At 44.1% G+C, this 19,364-nt stretch overlaps 1 protein-coding gene across 1 annotated transcript in view; it reads right to left on the reverse strand.

Annotated features, from left to right (window-relative positions):
- DPH1 (diphthamide biosynthesis 1) overlaps positions 1 to 18,782 on the reverse strand; it is a 1,562,622-nt gene extending 1,543,840 nt beyond the window's left edge. The window contains exon 1 of the mRNA XM_086955191.1: positions 18,684 to 18,782. Coding sequence (XP_086811317.1) covers positions 18,684 to 18,720 — 37 coding nt within the window. The 5' untranslated portion in view covers positions 18,721 to 18,782. The remainder of the gene's footprint in view (positions 1 to 18,683) is intronic.
- Positions 18,783 to 19,364: the final 582 nt, after the last annotated feature.

Consider the following 19,364-nt stretch of genomic DNA (forward strand, 5'->3'; position numbering starts at 1 on the left):
AAATACATTATTTTTACGCAATTCAGATCGTACTTGATTCCAATAGACTGTATATATATATATATATATATATAAACACATCACCTCCTCAAACGACGAGAGTGAAGAGGCCACCAGGGGAGTAGGAGAAGGCAAATTTTATTCCCGTGCTGCAGGTAAGAAAAGTTCACATCATCCGTTCATCGGCGAATGCATTTCAGCTTCTCTCAAGCCTTCCTCAGCGCCACGGGTGTGTGCAGGATAGGTGGCGGCACTTCTCACGCCCCACCTAATAGGTGTAAGCTCTGCTCCGCCCCTCCAGGTCAGTACCAATGGCAGTTATCCTGGCAAGTCGCTTAATGCACGGCGACTACCAGTACCAGGATGCAATGTTCTGAGTCTTGCCTGGTGGATACTGCTCGGGGTCAAACAGAGCTGTGCTGCTAATGAACCCTCCAAATCCCGATGACACAGGAATGCCACCGTCTCCTCCAGTCCCCGAACCGTTTTAACCTCCTGAACCTGGTGTCAATGAGGCAGGAGCAAGGATGAGAATCATGCCTCGCCCAGCATGAAGTCAATGACCCCAAAACTACCAGCAATATCGTCCAGGTCAAGAGGCGAGCTCTGGCAGTTCCGGTAACCCGGATTCAAACAAAATATATATATATATATAAACCAACAATCTTCACCACTTCCGAACACGGCAAAATGAAGACACGGACCCCAGGCAAGGGAGATTTATTGACCTCATATATGCACATTGATGTTTCACGCAAAAGTATCATGTGATCAAGACACCGCCGGGTGTCGAAACGCGTAGCTATAATTTTGAAATAAACTGGTGATATCCTTTCCTTCTCTGAGTGCGCATTGGAACCCTTTTGGAATATATATATATATATATATATATATATATATATATATACACACACACACACAGCTCCAAAATTTCGTAGTTTGCACCACAAAAGACCAGCACTCACGGTGGCGAGCTCTAAGATTTTATTAAGCTCACGGTGTCCAGACGCTTTTCGGCATTCGCCTTCGTCGATGGTAACATTGCGTCGCCGAAACGGTCGTTTTTTATGTTCACACATCATTCATGGACATAGTCATAGGACAACTGCGCTCATTCAAAGCCGCCATCTTAGAGTGGTTCAACGTATTGTAACTTTTTGCATTTATATAGAAAGCGCACTGGTGTTATTCTATGTAACCACTTATTACAATTTCATAAAGCCCATAAATGAGCTCACCATGTCACACTTATTAATGCATCGATTGCATCACATTCATAGAGCCCTTAGATGGGCTTAGTACTTGTTCATTTCATTACAAACTGTTGTTCTCGTTACAATAATGCTCTTAGATGAGCTTTAGCACCACAATGTCCATAATGTCCATAATGTCCACAATTATAATCAACCACCTACATTTGAGTAACAAAAGGTCAAACCAAAAGGTAAAACAATATAATCATTCATCAACCCCAGTTACAATACATCTTTCCAGTTCCGATCTTGATTAGTTGTCCCCTAAACGTACTGCCAGTTCCTCATGCGAATTCAAACCACCAGGTGTCTTTGTATTGAGGTCGATAATGTACCTGGACTCAAGCCTCCTAAGGGTCATCAATCTATCCCCCCCTCTAGGGTTCTGGGGTACATGATCTAAACAGAAGTAGGTCAAAAGGTTTCTATCCACGTTATGGGATTCTTTAAAGTGGCGTGCCACTGGGTATGTCAGGTCTCCATTATTTATTGCCCTAGCGTGTTCCAAATCCCTAATCTTGGCCTGATGAATCGTACTTCCCACGTACTTCAATCTGCACGGGCACTGCAAGCAGTACACTGTGTACGGGGTGAAGCAGGTCAAAGATTTGGTTCTCTCTCTCGGCTGCCTCATTCCTGGTATTTGGAATGTGGAGACTTTCTTACTCCCAGCACAAGCTTTGCATTTTTTACAGGGATGGAATCCCTTTAGATCTTTCTCAAAACCCTTCGATGTCTTCTTTTGGGTATAGCTATTAGTGAGACTATCTCTGAGGGACCTGGCTTTTTGAAAAGTTATTAGGGGTCTCTTCGGAATGTCCATTCCGATGACTAGATACATTTGTAAACGTTTCCGGTGCCTGCTGAACATACCTCTAAGTTTAGTGGCATCCTTTGAGAAGGTAGTAATCATTCTAAAATTCTTGATTTTGTCCTCTTCTACTTTTCTTCTGGTACCCACTTCAAGAAGCTTCTCTCTGGCTATGGAGTCAACTCTGTGCTTAGCTCCCTCCAAAGTCCGTGCACTATATCCCCGCCTCCGGAATCTGCCCATGCTCTCACCTGCATATTTTTCAAAGTCAATATTCCTTGTATTGTTTCTATTTATGCAGAGCAGTTCTCCATAGGGAATTCTGTTTATTAATCTAGGCGGGTGTCCACTGCGGGCATGTAGGATGGAATTACCCGCAGTGGGCTTACCGTAAAGTTTGGTACAAAGTTTATTTTCGACTACTGTGACCTCCAGATCTAGAAAATTCACCGAGCATTCACTGATATCCACTGTGAATTCTAAGTTGTACTCATTCTGATTTAGAGCCCTTATATACTCAAGAGCACTCTCCTTCGTCCCTCCCTATATGACGAAGAGATCGTCAATATATCTGTGCCAGGTGACAATCTTTTCTGTCCAAGGACCTTTGTCCGCTGCCCAGGCCACCTGGTCCTCCCACCAGCCCACGAATAAATTTGCGTAGCTGGGGGCGAAGCAGGTTCCCATCGCAGTCCCTGACACTTGTTTGAAATATTGACTCTCGAATAAAAAAATATTGTTGTGCAAACAGAAGCTTAAAAATTCCATCAGCATCCCATTGTGCTCCGAGTATTTAAGGAATGAGGGAAGCAGCAGCATGAACCACAGGAGGGTGGGAGGGAGCAAGGGAGGGAAGCAGCAGTACAGACAACAGGAGGGAGCAACACTGACAATGAGCAGCACAACAACGGAAAGAAAAACATCTACATAGCGCTCGATTTCTTGCAGTGTCACGGGGCATGTAGAGACGACAGCAACAACACACACAAAGACGTAAAACAAACAGGGAGACGACATGAGACGGAGTACACGTACAAACAGGGAGACGACATGAGACGGGGTACACATGCAAATAAAATTATAAACAAAATGCTGCTTACATGATCGCAAATAACAACAACTTCCTTGCAACTTAAATCTCGCAGACCACTCCGGCTAAAGGCACTTCGAAAAAGATGAAAACATCACGGGGGAAAAAAAAAAACACCCGCCCACAGCCGCATGACTTTTTAAAAGGGGCGGAAAGGGGAAAAAAAATGTAATTAATCGGCGGAGCGCCCACCAATCGCCTCGGTAAATGACGGACAGATCTCTCTTCCAATGGCTAGCCTCCATTTATGGAGCTAGCCAATGGAAGAGAGAGGCGAAACTAAGGCCACACTGTTCTAACATAAGATTTCGCCTGCTGTAAACGCTACTTGCGCAGCTGTTCGCCTGGCAAAACCTAATAAACCGCCCCGCTTCGAGACCCTGGTCTCCCACTGCAGTCATCCTCATTCCGCTTCCTGGCTACCCCACTGGGGGCTCCCCCGATAGCACTCCCGTACTGCTCCAAAACTGTCCAGTCTGAAGGGAGAGCCTCAAACAACTGGTGTTCCGTGATAAGCGCGATGACCGCTCACGCTGCATCAAATGAACAAAAAAATCCAGCTCCCACAGAAACTCCATGGAAGAATGGCACGGACTCGAGGTGTTTAAAGATTCAGCATTTTTTTATTCTGCCAGGTAGCCCTCAATCCCAGAGGTAGGGAAAGACAGGTTTTGGCTTTCAGGAAGCCTTTGTCAATCTGGTTTGGAGCCTGAATACATGCAAATAAATATATAAATGTATAACAAATTGATGTCGAACTCCAGTAATACTGCTTCAGATGGTTTATTCACCACTACCACCAACGCGTTTCACCACATAGGCTTGTTCACGGTTAGGGAAGTCTGTTTACTATGTACAATTTATACTACTCTTCCCATGTGCCCATAAGGAGGCATTGTGGGATATGTTGTTTTAGTTATTGATTTACACAAACATTATTTACAAATATTTGCAATATTTCATTCCATTCATTTGCAGTATGTTGTTATAAGTTTACATGTTTCACTGAAACAGTTACCACATATGTGTGTGTATGAATTAGAACACTTAATTTTGTTAGGTTCTGTTATGCGTGTAAATATATTTGTGCAGTCTTTGTGACTCCCACAGTGTTTCTTGACCAACATGTTTTTGTGAGTCACAAATTAACAGTTCCGGCGGTGAGGGCTAGACACATCAGGGCACTAGTCGATTAATAGTTTCTATAAAAAAATGTATATTCATGTAATATTGGTGCTCACTCCTTGTGGTTCACTGCTTCATTGCAAGTGAAAACATAGCTGCACTTCCCACATTAGAGTGATCTCACAGGTGATACAAGCAATTAGACAGTCACAACTCTAAGTTTTTCTAACTACAGATGTCTCACTTGAAAAGTCTCCACACAGTTAAGAAATGCACCACAGCCCAACACATATTTACCAGCAGAAAATGTTGAGACAACGGACTACTAAAGGAGTTCTTAATCCAATCTAACTTGATTTGGTGCCAAAATCCATCTCTCATCTTGGCGTATGCTTCCTGAAGATGCCTCGAGATTTTAACAGAGATGTACGAGGCCACAAGAGAGAAGTACAAATATAGGCACATCGTGGGAGATTCAATGGACCTTCAATTTACAAAAAATCTTGTATGACTTTCATAAAAGCTACATATTTTTCTGTGGCATATGCCCTTACCAAATGTAGTAGTTGCCTTGAATAAGTTTCGTTTTCAATTACTAAACGGAGTGGCAGAATTACTGTGTTACTGGGAAGCCTAAACTAGTTGAGATTAAATCATTTTCTATGCTTGTGAATTTCCATTATTCAATATGCTTTCCGATTTCAGAGCCATAGGTGGCAGTAGAAGGAATTTCAATGATGGCGACTAAAACATGACCTACGTAGTTGGAGCTAAATTGCAAAATGGCTCCTCTTCCATGAGAGACCAACAGTGCACTCCTTTTGGGATGGGAATGTTCCCGGCACTGTAAAAAAGCATGTGCCTGTGCTCAGATGTGACACCTCGAACCTTGCACCGAAGTCCTGTGTGTATTGCAAGTGCATGTGAGTGAGGTATGGATGTTGGCAAGACACTGTTAGAGTATGGTTGCTGAGACCCGTGGGATCTATCGTGGATGCCGCTGGTTTGTTTGAAATGACACACGGTCACAATGGAATACTGTTACTCTGAGTGAAAAGCACTGCATGCATTCTTTTGTTGAAAGAGGACAGACACCCAGACACAGTAGTGAGGAAGAGCTACCAGAAGACATTCTATGATGATCTTTCAGGATGAGTGTGCTGATTTGGCCTTCCTGGACACTCCACAACTGGTAAATGGTAGAGGAACAGAGTGAGTCAGCTGCTCCTGTTGCTAACGGTGAAGAATGTTATAGGCAGGGCCTGCCCTTTTTGCTTTCCCCGATTGCTACTTCAGGAAAGCTGATGCCAGCCAGGTGTATTATCTTTACATTTCATTGAACCCATGTTTTGAATACTCGTTTGAAGTCTGCATCATCACTACCTGCGGTAAGAGCCAACACCTTGCATAAAGGCTGAGTATGTACTGCAGCCAGAATATAAGATTCGAAAGTAATACCCCCCCAAACTGATTTCAGGTCTTTAGACTGTGGATCAACATGTCCTATCTGGAAAATAAGTATGGATGTGGAAACGAAACCATACCACTTTGTTCCAGTTCCAAGTTCGCCTTGACCTACTAAGAAAATGCTCTGTAGATTAATCAATGAGCTGTTGTGATCAAAGGCTGGGTTTGTATGACAATCTCTCATCCAGGAGCAATTGGACTTCACTTGAAGCCTAGGCAATATGCTGGACAAGCTGTATAGGTGCCTAGATGCCTGCCAGCTCAGAGAGAAGGTGAGTGCATGACCCTGCAGGAGAGGCTTTGCAGCAAAAGTGCTGCCTGTTCTCAATGTATGGAGCACCGAGAAGTAGCAGTCTTATGTTCAGCAGTGTTACTGGCACCGACCAGAGTTGAGCGGGCCACCCAGCCTCTTTACCTAGTTCATGTGGCGATCAGAATGCAGTAGCATCAACCCTCTAAGTCCCACAATGCGGTCCAGCATCTCTGCCACAACCAAAGGGACCTGATCTGCTGATACCCAAAGAGCTGTGGAAGACGCCATCATCATCGCCATAGCAAGGACCCCACCAAATGTTTGGAGACAGCAACTGCTGAAAACAGGGGATCTCTGACAAAGGCTTGCCGTGCTGCTCACTTCAGTAAGAAGATCTGAGCTACGGGGCCAGCACTGCAACCCTGCAACTGCTAAAAACACCCACCTGTGTTACTGCAAAGGGCACATGCAACAACCGCAATTCTGTGGCACTTTTCTTACCGCCAGTAAATAAGGGGCTGTGTTGCGAGAGAAGACTGTGTCTAGAGCTAGAACTGCATGTTGAGAGGAATAACAATTGTCAATAAGAAATATTTTGCAATACACAAACTGCAATGATGCATGGATCCCCGCATTAAGCGATTACTCGCATCAACAAAGTAGTGAACTTGCACCGGTGCTGAATCTTACCCATGAGTTTTTCTTTAGTGGGAGCGGAGGTCACTATAGTAATGTGACTTTGGAACCCTTACCATAGCGCTAGGATACTGTGGGAACTATAGGAAATAATTTGAGCCCACAGTGTTGTAGACCCTATAGTTGAACCCCCATTACAATGTGTAGTATTTTGTCTTGCTGTGTTATTAAACTCCTACTCTTTTTCTAAGACAAGTACCGGGCTATGCTGTGCGTTATTTATTTATTTTATTTTATTTATTTAAACTTTTACCGCGCACAGCTACCCACAGTGGGTTTCCCGGCGCTAGGGACAGACTGGAGAAGAAGATATCAGATAGCCAGCATACAGGATCCAACTACTTATGTGAACAACAGCGTTTTCAGTGCTCTGCGAAAACGAAGAAGACTGGTCTCTAATTTAAGGGCAGTGGGCAGGGCATTCTAATATTTGGGACCAAGATAGGAGAAGGAACGTCCCCCCATCCTTGCCAGCTTAAATCTTGGTATAGAGAAATTGCCAATTTCCGAGGATCGTAAGGTACGTTTGGGCCTGTAAAGTTGCACCAGTTTTTGTAAGTAAGTAGGTGCAATGCCTTGCTTGATCCTAAACATGTAGCATAATGCCTTAAACTTTATGCGGCTGGAGATCTTCAACCAATGAAGATCATGCATGGCAGATAATGCAGAAGTTCTTCTAGGGACATTCTTCAAGAGTCGCGCGGCTGCATTTTGTACAACCTGCAATACTTTAACAGTGGCTACATTAGCACCCAAATATAGTATGTTGCCATAGTCCAGGCGAGATGTTATCAATGCCTGGACAACCGTTCTACGGGAAGGAATGGGAAGCATCCATAAGATCTTTTGTAGCCACCTGAGAGTAGAAAAACAGGTTGCTGCGACCTTAGTGACCTGCTGCTTCATTGTTAACTTGTCGTCAATTTGAACGCCCAAGTTACGTACAGCATGTGTGGGTACAGGAAGTGCACCCATCTCATTTGGCCAATGCTGAGGGCCCCAGAGGTTCTTATTTTTCCCCAGAATGACCACCTCTGTCTTCTCCCCATTCAGTTTGAGACAGTTCCTCTGCATCCAGTCCGCCACAATAATGCGGCCCGACTTTAGTGCAGAGGGGTTATTCTCGTCTCGCCCTGATAGGGAGAAGACGATCTGGGTGTCATCAGCGTAAGAGAACAGGGTCAGCCCCGCCTGCTCTACGATGTTAGCCAAGGGTTTTACATAAAGATTGAATAATAGGGGGCTGAGTATGGACCCCTGGGGGACACCCCGCGCTGAGGAACAGACCGCTGATGCCGCCTTAGGGGAGAAAACTTGAAAGGTTCGCTCGCCAAGAAAGGAGGCCACCCAGGCTAAGGCCCTACCAGTCACGCCGAGTGACCGCAGAGAGTCAAGAAGGATGGAATGTGACACGGTGTCGAAAGCTAAGCTCAAATCCAACAGGATGAGCGCCATAGTTTCACCCTGGTCGACACCGTGTCGGAGACTCTGTCACCCCAAGAAGGGCTGTCTCGGTCGAGTGGCAGGACCGAAAACCCGACTGGGAGGAATGTAAGAAACCAGAACTTTCCACCAGTTCAGTGAGCTGGGTATTAATGTGTCTCTCTAACACTTTAGAGAAGATGGGTAGCAGGGATATTGGACGAAAGTTGGCAAGATTCGAGATATCAGCACCAGACTTTTTTAACAAGGGCACTACCATAGCGTGTTTCCATGGCTGGGGTACATATGCCTCAGTAAGTGAGGCGTTTAACAATTTAACAAAAATCTGATGGGTGGAGGGATCTAATTGTTTGAGTATTTTAGCCGGAAGTGCATCGCACGGAGAGCCAGAGCGCACACTATTTAGACAAGAAGAAAAGGAACTATTGTCTAATGGCTGCCATACAGAGAGTTTGGCAACGTTGTCAACATTAGCAGATGACTGCACAGCGCCAGATGCAAAAGGTGTTACCATCGGTGGCGGGGTAAAAAGATCGTAGATCAAGTCGACTTTTTTAACAAAAAAGTCAGCTAAGGATCGGCATTGAACCTTGTCAAGCGCGGGAGGCGTAGGAATAGAGTCCGCTCCTGTCAGTTTTTTTACAACTGAAAAGAGCACCTTAGGGCAGTTTTGTGCATCTGAAACTATTTTTTTAGTATAGTCTGCTCTGGCTGTTTTGCAGCTGTTATGATAGCCCTTCAGAGCTTCTTTGTAAGCTACTTTGCGTGTAGGATAATAATTGTGCCTCCATTTCCTTTCTAAAATCTTACATTGAGTGTGAAGGCACTTAAGCTTGTCGGAAAACCAAGGTGCAGGTGGATGATGAGGCATAGTTTTGTTATATGTCAAGGGAAGCGTGGAATCAACAGCATTATTTAACCACTGACCAACTGCAAAATTTAGTGCAGAGATAGATAGGTCAGTGTTAGGAAGTGTCCTTAATAATTGTTTATTAAGTTCTGGCATGTTAATTTTCCCCCAACTGCGTGTCCGTTTATCTATTTCCTTTCCGATCTGTAATGCTGTCCTGGTAATATCCAATGAAAAAGGAACAGCAAAGTGGTCAGACCATTCTATTGGGCGTGCTTTCTGAGAGCAGTCCAACTGTAGATTTGACAGGATGGGATCTAATAAGTGACCAGCAATATGTGTAGGGGCAGAGTTCAAGAGTTGAACGTTAAAAACCTCGAGAGTAGAAATAAGCGGTTTAGTGGACGTACTGTCGGAATCTTCGAGATGGATATTTAGGTCCCCTAGAATCGAAAAGTTGGCTGCTCTAAGCAGCAAGGGGGCCAGGAAATCTGGCAAAGAAGACACCCAGGGATTAGCATTCCCAGGAGGGCGACAGATTAATAGACCTGTCATTGTGGACTGAGGGTTAATAGTTGGCCTAAAAAGGGCTGCCTCGCAACCTTTTAAAGGAATGTCTTCAAATTTACAGGTGTACTTAGATTTGAAGATCATGGCTATCCCCCCCCCTTTGCCCTCTGAACTCTGTCCTTTCTTACGATGACGTAATTAGGGGGAATTGCAGCGGCAATATCGGGGCCAGAGCTGTCATGCAACCAGGTTTCTGTAAGAAACACAGCATCCGGTTGTTCATCAGTGATGAAGTCACAGATGCTATATTTGTGTTGTGGGAGAGATCTACAATTAATACTCCAAAAATGTAAAGAGGAATGTGAAGAGACAGTATTGGACTTAACAGGCCTGCTGCGTCTGACATAGCGCTTAAGCGATCTGCAGCTCGCTGGTATTCAGAGAGCGAAACCGCATTGGTGAAATTTGTATTTGGGGAAGGGCAATGTACATACAGAGCAGGTCTTGCTAGCAAAGCGGCGCCATGAATGTAATTCCACAGCAGAATAGGAAAGAACCATAATGCAATACAGTAGATCAGAAACAACTTACTCACAGATGATGTATAGAGTACTTGCCAGAGCCCAGAGCCCGTCGGAGTGCTGACGAGCACAGACGGGCTGACTCAGGCGAGACTCCGGCGCTAGGGACGGCGCTTCCGCAAACGCGACCGCTAGCGCGATAGGGTGACCGTATCCTTTTATATGTACCACTAGAGCGCTCACACCACTATGGGCACACTCAAGATGGCCGCCGTGGGAAGATTTCCCTAACCCCAATTTAGCTCAAAACGGCAGCTAAAAGCCTCAAATGGTGGCAAAAATGTGTGCAGGTGGCCTAGGGGTATGCTGTCTGCAAACACGGAGTGAAAAAGTACAATTTTAAAATCACAAGAAAAACTAGTAAAATAACTCTAAAACAGCTGACAATACAGCATTAATGTTGTCCATTCACACATAGCATTTCCTGTTGGTGGCAGGCAAAAAATCTCGCGAGCACTGTCACAGGGCTCCTTTTATATGTACCACTAGAGCGCTCACACCACTCTGGGCACACTCAAGATGGCCGCCGTGGGAAGATTTCCCTAACCCCAATTTAGCTCAAAAACGGCAGCTAAAAGCCTCAAATGGTGGCGAAAATGTGTGCAGGTGGTTATTGTATCTGTTGGGTGATTGTTGAGTGCTGAGTCTCTAGTCCCCACAATACCTTTAAGACAGGGGTCTCCAAACCGGTCCTGGAGGGCCGGATCCATGCCAGATTTTTTAAATTACTACATGTATCTCAATGGGGATATCCAAAAAATCTGGCATGGATCCGGCCCTCCAGGACCGGTTTGGAGACCCCTGCTCTAAGAGAAGCCTTTTACTGTCCCCCGTTCTACTCGGAGAGTCAAGTGCAGAAAGGGTGCCCTTGGTCCCGTTTGCAGAGCCAAAGCATAAAGGACCCTAGGATGCCAGAGGCAAATGACACCAAAGACCATGGTTGTTGCCTACTATCCCTAGCCTGTCCTGTGGCCCCAGCAAACAGGGTCTGACAGCACCTATTGATTTATTTGGACTATTTAGCATCAACTGCCAATTGTTCACCCAGGTAATCAAAATTCAAAGACCCTCAAAAGCAGCAACCACAAAGAAGATTCCTTAGATCTAAAGCTCTGAGATGAGTTATAGGCCACATTGCAAAACATTTGCTTTGTTAATGGTTAGGTTTCTGTTTTTACAAAATATATTGTAACACTCTTCGAGCCAGCACAGATTTTTAAAACTTCTGGAAGCCTTCTTGCAGGTGGGAATACTTCTGATCACTTAAAATCCTCTCCTAAAAAATCTTTTGCCAATAGGCGTTTTGGAAAGACGCTATAAGCCACAAATAACACAGTAGCTTCCAGGACCATCACAACTTTTTTTTAAACAGCTCAGCATCCAGCCAGATAGTCGGCAATGGAGCGGTTCTGCACAACTGTGTCAGCAAGAAGAATCCACATTTCTGGATGTTCCCGACATTGCGTATTTGTGGTCGAGAGAAGAGATTGAGCAGACATACCTGCACTGTGAGGGCCGATACCTGTCCCTGTGTACTTTTAATCGTGGCCAGGGCTGCCTCCCAGTATGGACGTATGCAATGACATTCCCAAGTCATATGCATAAAATCTGCATCAGTTTGAGTACATCTTGGGTATTTTTGCAAATCCCCCCCCCCCCACTTCCTGACTGAATTAAACCTTACCCAAGCATGCACACAACCTACACACTCGAAAGGAGGAATTCTTGACTGGATAATTTCAAGAAGCAATAACATACAGATCCAATCAGTTATGCCATGCGACTGGTCGGATCATCACGCCATAACCTTCCTAATGCCAACGATGAAAAGGGGAAAGACTAAGCAGCCTACTAAACTCAAAAAGTGGACCCAGGAGACAAAGGAGCTGAATATCGAACGATTAGTAGAGGAATGTGAGAAAGATCTCAAGTTACCGAATAACATGCAGAACGTGAATGACCTAATAGACCACTTTAACACAACAGTCACAAATATAGTTAACACCACTATGTCACTAAAGTTAAAAAGAGTGTCGGAAAAGGACAAAAATCCATGGTTTAATGATGCACTGAACGAGGATAGACGGAAACTAAGAATGGCCGAAAGGAAATGGAGACAAAACCCGGCAACACCAGAGCTGAAAACACTAGGAAAAATAAGAAATGACTACAACAAAAAGATCCTGAAGTCAAAAAAGGAATATATTCGATCAGAATTGGATAACGCCAAAAACAGACCAAGGAAACTATTTGAGGTCCTAAAGCAACAATCCAACAAATCGGCAAAATCGGCCCAAGAAACCACTAAAACCCTTCTGAGCTGTGAAGTGTTCGCTAAATTTTTCACCGACAAGGCCACCACTTTGGATACAGAGCTCAAATCTGAAGCGAACAACCTACTCATCCAACCACACAGCCTGCACAATAATAATCAGACGAATGACCTTGAGGAAACTAAAAACAAAGCGCATTGGGACACCTTCAAAACATATGATCAGAATACCATCGCCAAAACACTAGCGGACATCAAACCAAATAAACACTTCAATGATCCACTCCCCACCAAATGTTTACAAAATATCAACCACATCATCATACCAATATGGACAAAAATAATAAACGCATCTCTATCGCAAGGGATCCTTCCAAAATGCCTGAAAGCAGGCCAAGTTACACCGATCAAGAAACCAACAGCGGACCCAGCGGATCCTAATAACTTTCGCCCAGTTACCAATATTCCATTACTGGCCAAACTAATCGAGAAATGCGTACAAAATCAACTAAGCCAACACATCACAAACTTCAGACTATTGGACAACTGCCAATCAGGATTCAGAACAGGACACAGTACGGAAACAGCGATCCTACATATTGCGGATGACACCTTACAGGCCCTTGATCTTAATAGAACATGCCTACTGGTCCTTCTAGACCTATCGTCTGCTTTTGACACAGTAAATCATGATAAACTACTGGACAGGCTCCACAAGAGGATGGTAATGTCAGGACTGGTTCTGAAATGGTTTGAATCCTTCCTTCAGAACAGATCGCAAAGATTCTTGATCAACCAATCTTTATCCCCCTCCTGTCCAAACTTGATCGGGGTCCCTCAAGGATCTACCTTATCTCCTTCACTCTTTAACCTATACGTGGAACCTCTGACAGAAATCCTCCATGACGCAAACATATCCTATCACATGTACGCGGACGACACGCAGATTTACATCAAAGTAGCATCTCTAGAGGACATCAAGTTAATCAATGAGGCCTTAAAAAAGACAATTTATTGGTTAACCAGTAATCACCTGAAGCTGAATGCTCAAAAAACTGAATTCCTATTATTCTCACCACCAAAGAACAACTCAGAGACGATAGAGTGGACCAAAATGATCACAGCACTAAACTGCACCCCTACGCTGGTGGAGTCAGCCAAATCATTAGAAGTCACCTTGGATAAGAATCTAGACATGAAAGCACACATCAGACTAATGGCAAAAAGTGCACGCTTTCATTTGAACTACTTAAGGAAAGTGAAACCGTTCATCTCGTCGGCAGACCTCAAACTGGCTACTCAATCCTTAGTTATCTCAAGGATTGAATACGGATGTACAACCTTAGCAGGCCTACCAAAAATGTCCACGGCACCACTAAAAGCATACCTCAATGCAGCTGCAAGGCTCATCACCGGTTTGAGGAAATTTGACCATATTTCACCTCACCTAAAAGCGTTAAACTGGCTTCCATATGAAGCCAGAATCCAATTTAAAATGGCATGTATCATCCACAAAGCACTCCATTACAAAACACCGAGTTACTTGGCCCAGAAGATCGAGATATCGGGAGGCTGCAGACCTGCCAGAAGTGCAAAGGAGCTGCTGCTGAGGCCACCCATATTCAGGAAGAAGAAAACCTATGACAGAGCGCTCTCTGGGGCAGCCCCCAGAGTCTGGAACTCACTCCCTCCGAATATCAGGAAAATTACTAACACTACTACATTCAAAAAGGAAGCGAAGAGCTTCCTAATGAGTAAATTCCTTGGATAGTCAAGTACTGACTTCAACGCCACCACTGCTGAAAGGGCCTACACGGAGCATCGAATGGAAACTAGAAACAATGTCCAGTAGGCAGTAACGATCTAGAGGCTAGATCACAGAGAGAACTAGAAGCAGATCGTACAATCAAAGCCAAGGCAGTACGGTCTACACAGGATCTTAGCATTCAAGTTAAGAGGATATCGAAGAACAGTTATAACATGTATGCCAAATTGGGGAGAGGCGCAGGTTGAAAACTTAGCACTATGTAATCACGGTGTTGTACTAACCGAATCTACCTCATACCAGTGTGATACGACTATTACTTAAAGCATAATTAACCTACCTCAGTCCAGTAGGGCAATGCTATGTTGAATTGTAGCCATAGGTCACACCTAATATAGGGAACTATAACTACCTACCTCATTCCCTTTATGATAACGATATGTAACTGTATGTCTAATCTACCTCATGTATATGTACTCTGTATTGCTAATCTACCTCTTGTTATATATGCTGTGAAGCGCTCTAATACCCAAGGGTCACGTTCGCGCTATATAAAACTTTCTAAATAAAAAAATTAATTAAAAAAGTAACGTTAAGGCGGTGGGGCATCATGTAGGACATGTGTATGAAGTTGAATTGGATATTCTTCAGACCCGTATTATGGGAGATATTTGGGGGGGATTGCAGGATCTTACCTCATTCTTCATCTGTGAGCTCCCTACCCACGTTTCTCTCCCATTTCCTCCACAGTTCGCACAGGGACCCGAGGGAAGCTGCAGTTAAAGTAGCGTAGAACCATTTCACTAGATGCCACTCCGAGCCAAGGGTAAGTAAGGTATGCAACACTGGGTGTGTCTCAGGTTCTTCTCTCCCTCTTCCTCATAGTTTCCTGAAGGTGCAAATCAGAGCCTCATATTGCAGAGACTGCCGAGTCTGCAACTGTCCAATAACTCCTCAAATGGGATCTCATTTTTATCAAGGTAGCAACCCCCCACATTTTCCAACCCTGCCTCCGTCCAGAGAGCCAAATGTATGGCTGTAAATATTGTCTTAGGGTCACCGAGGGGCAAGCCCACAAGGGGCAGCATAGGCCTGTATCTCGGGGTCCGCTGCAGCTTGTTCTGGCATCTTTTCCAGGCCTGCAAGACAGTACATTGCAGTAGCGAGCAGTATTGGGTGGGCGTTGTTGGTACTAACAGTTTTGCCATCAATAGGCTAGGGCGAGGATCTGGATCTGCCAGACAAGTGCCTACCTCATTCACACCCTCTATCCATTGTGCCAGCCATTGCAGTTGGGCGGTCAACATGTAGAGTTCAAAATTCAGTACTCCCAACCCTCCTTCTGATAGGGGATGTTGCAGCGTCTTCAAACACACCCTCGGGCGCCCGCCACCCCACACCAAGTTTCGCAATAGGGAGTTCAGCGAGCGGAACTAACTAGCAGTCATCAAAACCGGGGGGGGGGGGGGGGGGGGGGGGTAAACAAAAAAGTACAATAGCTGGGGTAACATAACCATTTTAGATAGTGAAATCCTAGCCATAATAAGTAACCGTATGGTACACCAGCAGTGCACACAAGATCAGCATGATGAACCCTCTTAAAAGTGAAAGTTATATAGTGTGGGTTTCCAATCAACTCCTCTTTGACAGGACAAGCACCGCCGATTGGGGCCACTTCAGGATTGCTTGCATAAGGTGGAAAAAAATACTGTGGATTGTCTTTTATATGTCCCTTTAGCGCAGAACGCTTTATTATCAGCAGAGAGCACAATAAGCCAAAATGGCAATTGTGTTACCATCTCAAGTTCCCTCAAACTAAGATGCTTTATGATTTCCCAATCTTTCTTTTTGGAGCATACGAAGCTTTTATAATCTTTCACACCAATTCGACTCTCACAGCTTGTTGTTCTGTGTCCTTTGGTTAATGCTACTAAAAAATACCTTTTATTGAGCCTAGTTCAGAACTTCAAGGGTGCATAATTAAACTAAACATGGTTTTGCATGATAATATACACAGCTTTTGCCAGTTCATCGTGTAGGACGAAGTTATTCATGCAATTTATGTATTTTGGAAACACTGTTCTAATACGAGCAAAACTGAGTTGGAGATTTACTAAACAAATATTTAGTCATGGGGTCCTGTTCAATTCTACCCCTGTGCTGTCAGCAAACTGGTCACTGGATCAACGCGGAAAAAAAGCAATGGTGTCTACAAACAATTAAAAAAGCAGTAAACATTTCTTTTCACTCTAACTCTCACACTATTCACGTATCTTTTACTAAATAATCCATCAACAATTTATTAGTCCCTTGTTCTAAAGATCGGTTTGAGATGGAGTCAAAAGGGTTCTGCCATCATAGTCTAAAAAGAATTTGTTAAAGAAGGGTAGCTGATGAAGGAAAGATCGCAATGAGAAGGTTACCGTGTGTGGCTTAATGTCAGCAGGGACTCCATTTAGAAATCATTACTCCAGGTGTCTTAATACAATTGGTTTGTTGAAATAAATGAATACAAATAACCCTGAGAATGCATTATGTTGTGAAAGGAAAGCCTATGAAAGAAAAAATGTTGTCCATGACGACATGGATTCATATGTTAGCTGCAAGTAAAGTGATAAATAAATACTAATAAAACATAATAATATATAAGTGTGTCCACATTCCCATGGTCGTATATTTTATTAGCAAATTTTCCAGTGTGCGTAGTGTATGATATTCTCGATTAGGTTTAAGATCCTATTAAAAAACATTGTACACTTTACTACTTCAACCTATTGGAAGCAGAGGTTTAACATGGTATTTGGAAAGCCTTAGAGCAAGTTGGCTCTACAACAGCTTTACAGACAACATCTCACTTTAATGTAATTATCAGTCCACACCTTGGCAGATTGGGTACTGCCTCAGTAAGGTAATTTGTATAACCCTACCTAGAAATCATGGTCTTTGATCACGTTTCTAAGAAAAAATAAATGTCGGCCCTACTCAATAAATGTCAGCAGCCAGTGCCTGTGTGTATCTGGAACAGATAATTATGTGTGTCTGATAAGGACACCAGTTGGTAGGGACACGCATAAGCATTGTTCTGACAAAAGCATGATGGTGGTGTGGAGAAAGAAGTCAATAATATTCAATGTTTTGAGATCCGCTTTTATTGATTTGAGAAATCCTGGATGGTTAGGAAATAACCACTCTCTCACATCGAGCCTTAAAGAATGGTCGAAATGACGGAGCATAGCATGGTTGGTTAGGTGGCGTGTGTGCCTAATCAGGGTATACAGTTTGCCTACAGGCAAATAATAGTTTGATTGAAATAAGTAAAATAGTTTGATTGAAGTAAGTGTGATAATAACAAACACGAGATTGAACAAGATTCAGCACCACTACAGCCTGGCTGACTAGCTAGAACTCCTAAAATCATCCCTGTACAGGTGCACAAGCAGAACAGGGCTCATGACTGCTAAACAGATCTGTCCACAAGACAATCTGCCATATCCCCCACTTTTTCAGCTACCAGTAACGAGCATGTTAGATATTCAACCATCACTTTTCTAATATAACCAAAGGATTTTAAGTCACGTCACCTGTTGGTTTAAAAACCAGCACCAACTTAAAACCGCCCTCACAACATAGACCACAATAAAACCAGTATGCAGCATGACAGACTGCACATACTATGACCACATTTTACATCTGAGATATTGGATGTATGTAGTAGCAAGGTCCATCCCTACAGATCTCAGATCCATAATCCATGTCTTCCTCCAAATGTATGCCTGCATGGGAACATAAACTTTAAACAAGATATCTCAGAATAAAAAACCCAGTGCAGTAACGAGCTAAGTGGACTGTGAAACTAAAAATTACCATAAAGAGACCTGCAGGGTTGGTCAAAGCGGTCAGCTTACTGAAAACCATAAACGGCGTGCCTGTCTCTCACACTTCATCCATCACACTGCTAGGTGCTACACCCAGTGGTACGATAACCATACTTCTGTGATCATCACGCACAATATGGAAACACTTCCCAAATAGTTTCAAACCAAAGATCCGCACACCCTACTTGGCGAATCAGTGTGCTTATCCAGGTAGGAAAGCGATTCAGAGCACCACGTCAAGGTAGAAACGCTATATAAATGTTGCAATATGAAAGACAGGGCTCAGGTCCCAAACACACTTAGAGTGAGCTTGTCACGGGTCCTCCACACTTCAGATTCATTACATCAGTTCATGCACACAATACAATATTTCTTTATTGGCTTCTGCGCGCATACATGTTGTGTGAAAGCTTGATGGACCTAGTCAATACGTAGCGCTATGTTGCACCATTAGGTCTCAAACCCACAGGCTCAAGAGCCTACGGACTTAGCACAACAGCTTCTAGAATCTCATCACTACATGTACCAGCAGCAACTAGGGCACAAGAGCACACTTTCCGTTATTATACAGGGCCTCGGCACTGCCACACCAATGAGCATTGAGGCAGAACATTAAAAGCAGTTGCATGCACCATATTGGGGGATGGCACCCTAAAGCCATGCCCTCCTCCGCACCACTACCCTCCGCTCACCCCCTGCCCGCGGTACGGCTGCTTCTACTTCCGTCATCTCTGAAGCACGTGTAGTCAGTCACAGGCGCCGCCAATCCGACCAGAGCTACGGCACGCTGGGAAGTCGGCGCAGGCAAGACTAATCGCTCCAACAGCCGACGATCCGACAAAACATACACAGCCCAATCTTTCAAGCTCGACGCCAACCACTAGCGCCGCCAAACGCAGGCGTAATCAAGAGATTGTCGAGTCCAAGAGCAGACAGACTCAATGCAGTTAAAGCTAACAACGAGGTAGAAATTATGTCCGCTGCTACCCTATATTTCTAGTAATACGGCAGGTATATCAGGATAGATTTTAGAGATACGCCAGAGGTAAGGGAAAGGATTCTTCTGAACGATGGCGCATCTCCCCCCACCCCACTGTGCCCGCGCCAGATCCTTTCTCTTTTGCATTTTGACCTGCTGGCCTGTATTGTAGCACTATGCTTAACTGTTATGCAGTGTTTTTTTCTGTGAAGAAAAAGTTGGAGCATGTCAAAGAAGCGTAACTAAAAGCTCTTTTAAAGAGGCATTGTTGTTGCAATCCTGTGGAAAAGAAGCCCACGTGATAAATATACGCTCTTTATCCCATCCCTCGCCGGGCCTCTTTGGGGAATCTGAGGTGAGGCCGCCAACTGTCAAAACTGCCACTCGTATTTAG

Source organism: Lissotriton vulgaris, chromosome 2_1 (genome assembly GCF_964263255.1).
Source record: "Lissotriton vulgaris chromosome 2_1, aLisVul1.2, whole genome shotgun sequence".
In the NCBI taxonomy this organism is placed as follows: domain Eukaryota; kingdom Metazoa; phylum Chordata; class Amphibia; order Caudata; family Salamandridae; genus Lissotriton; species Lissotriton vulgaris.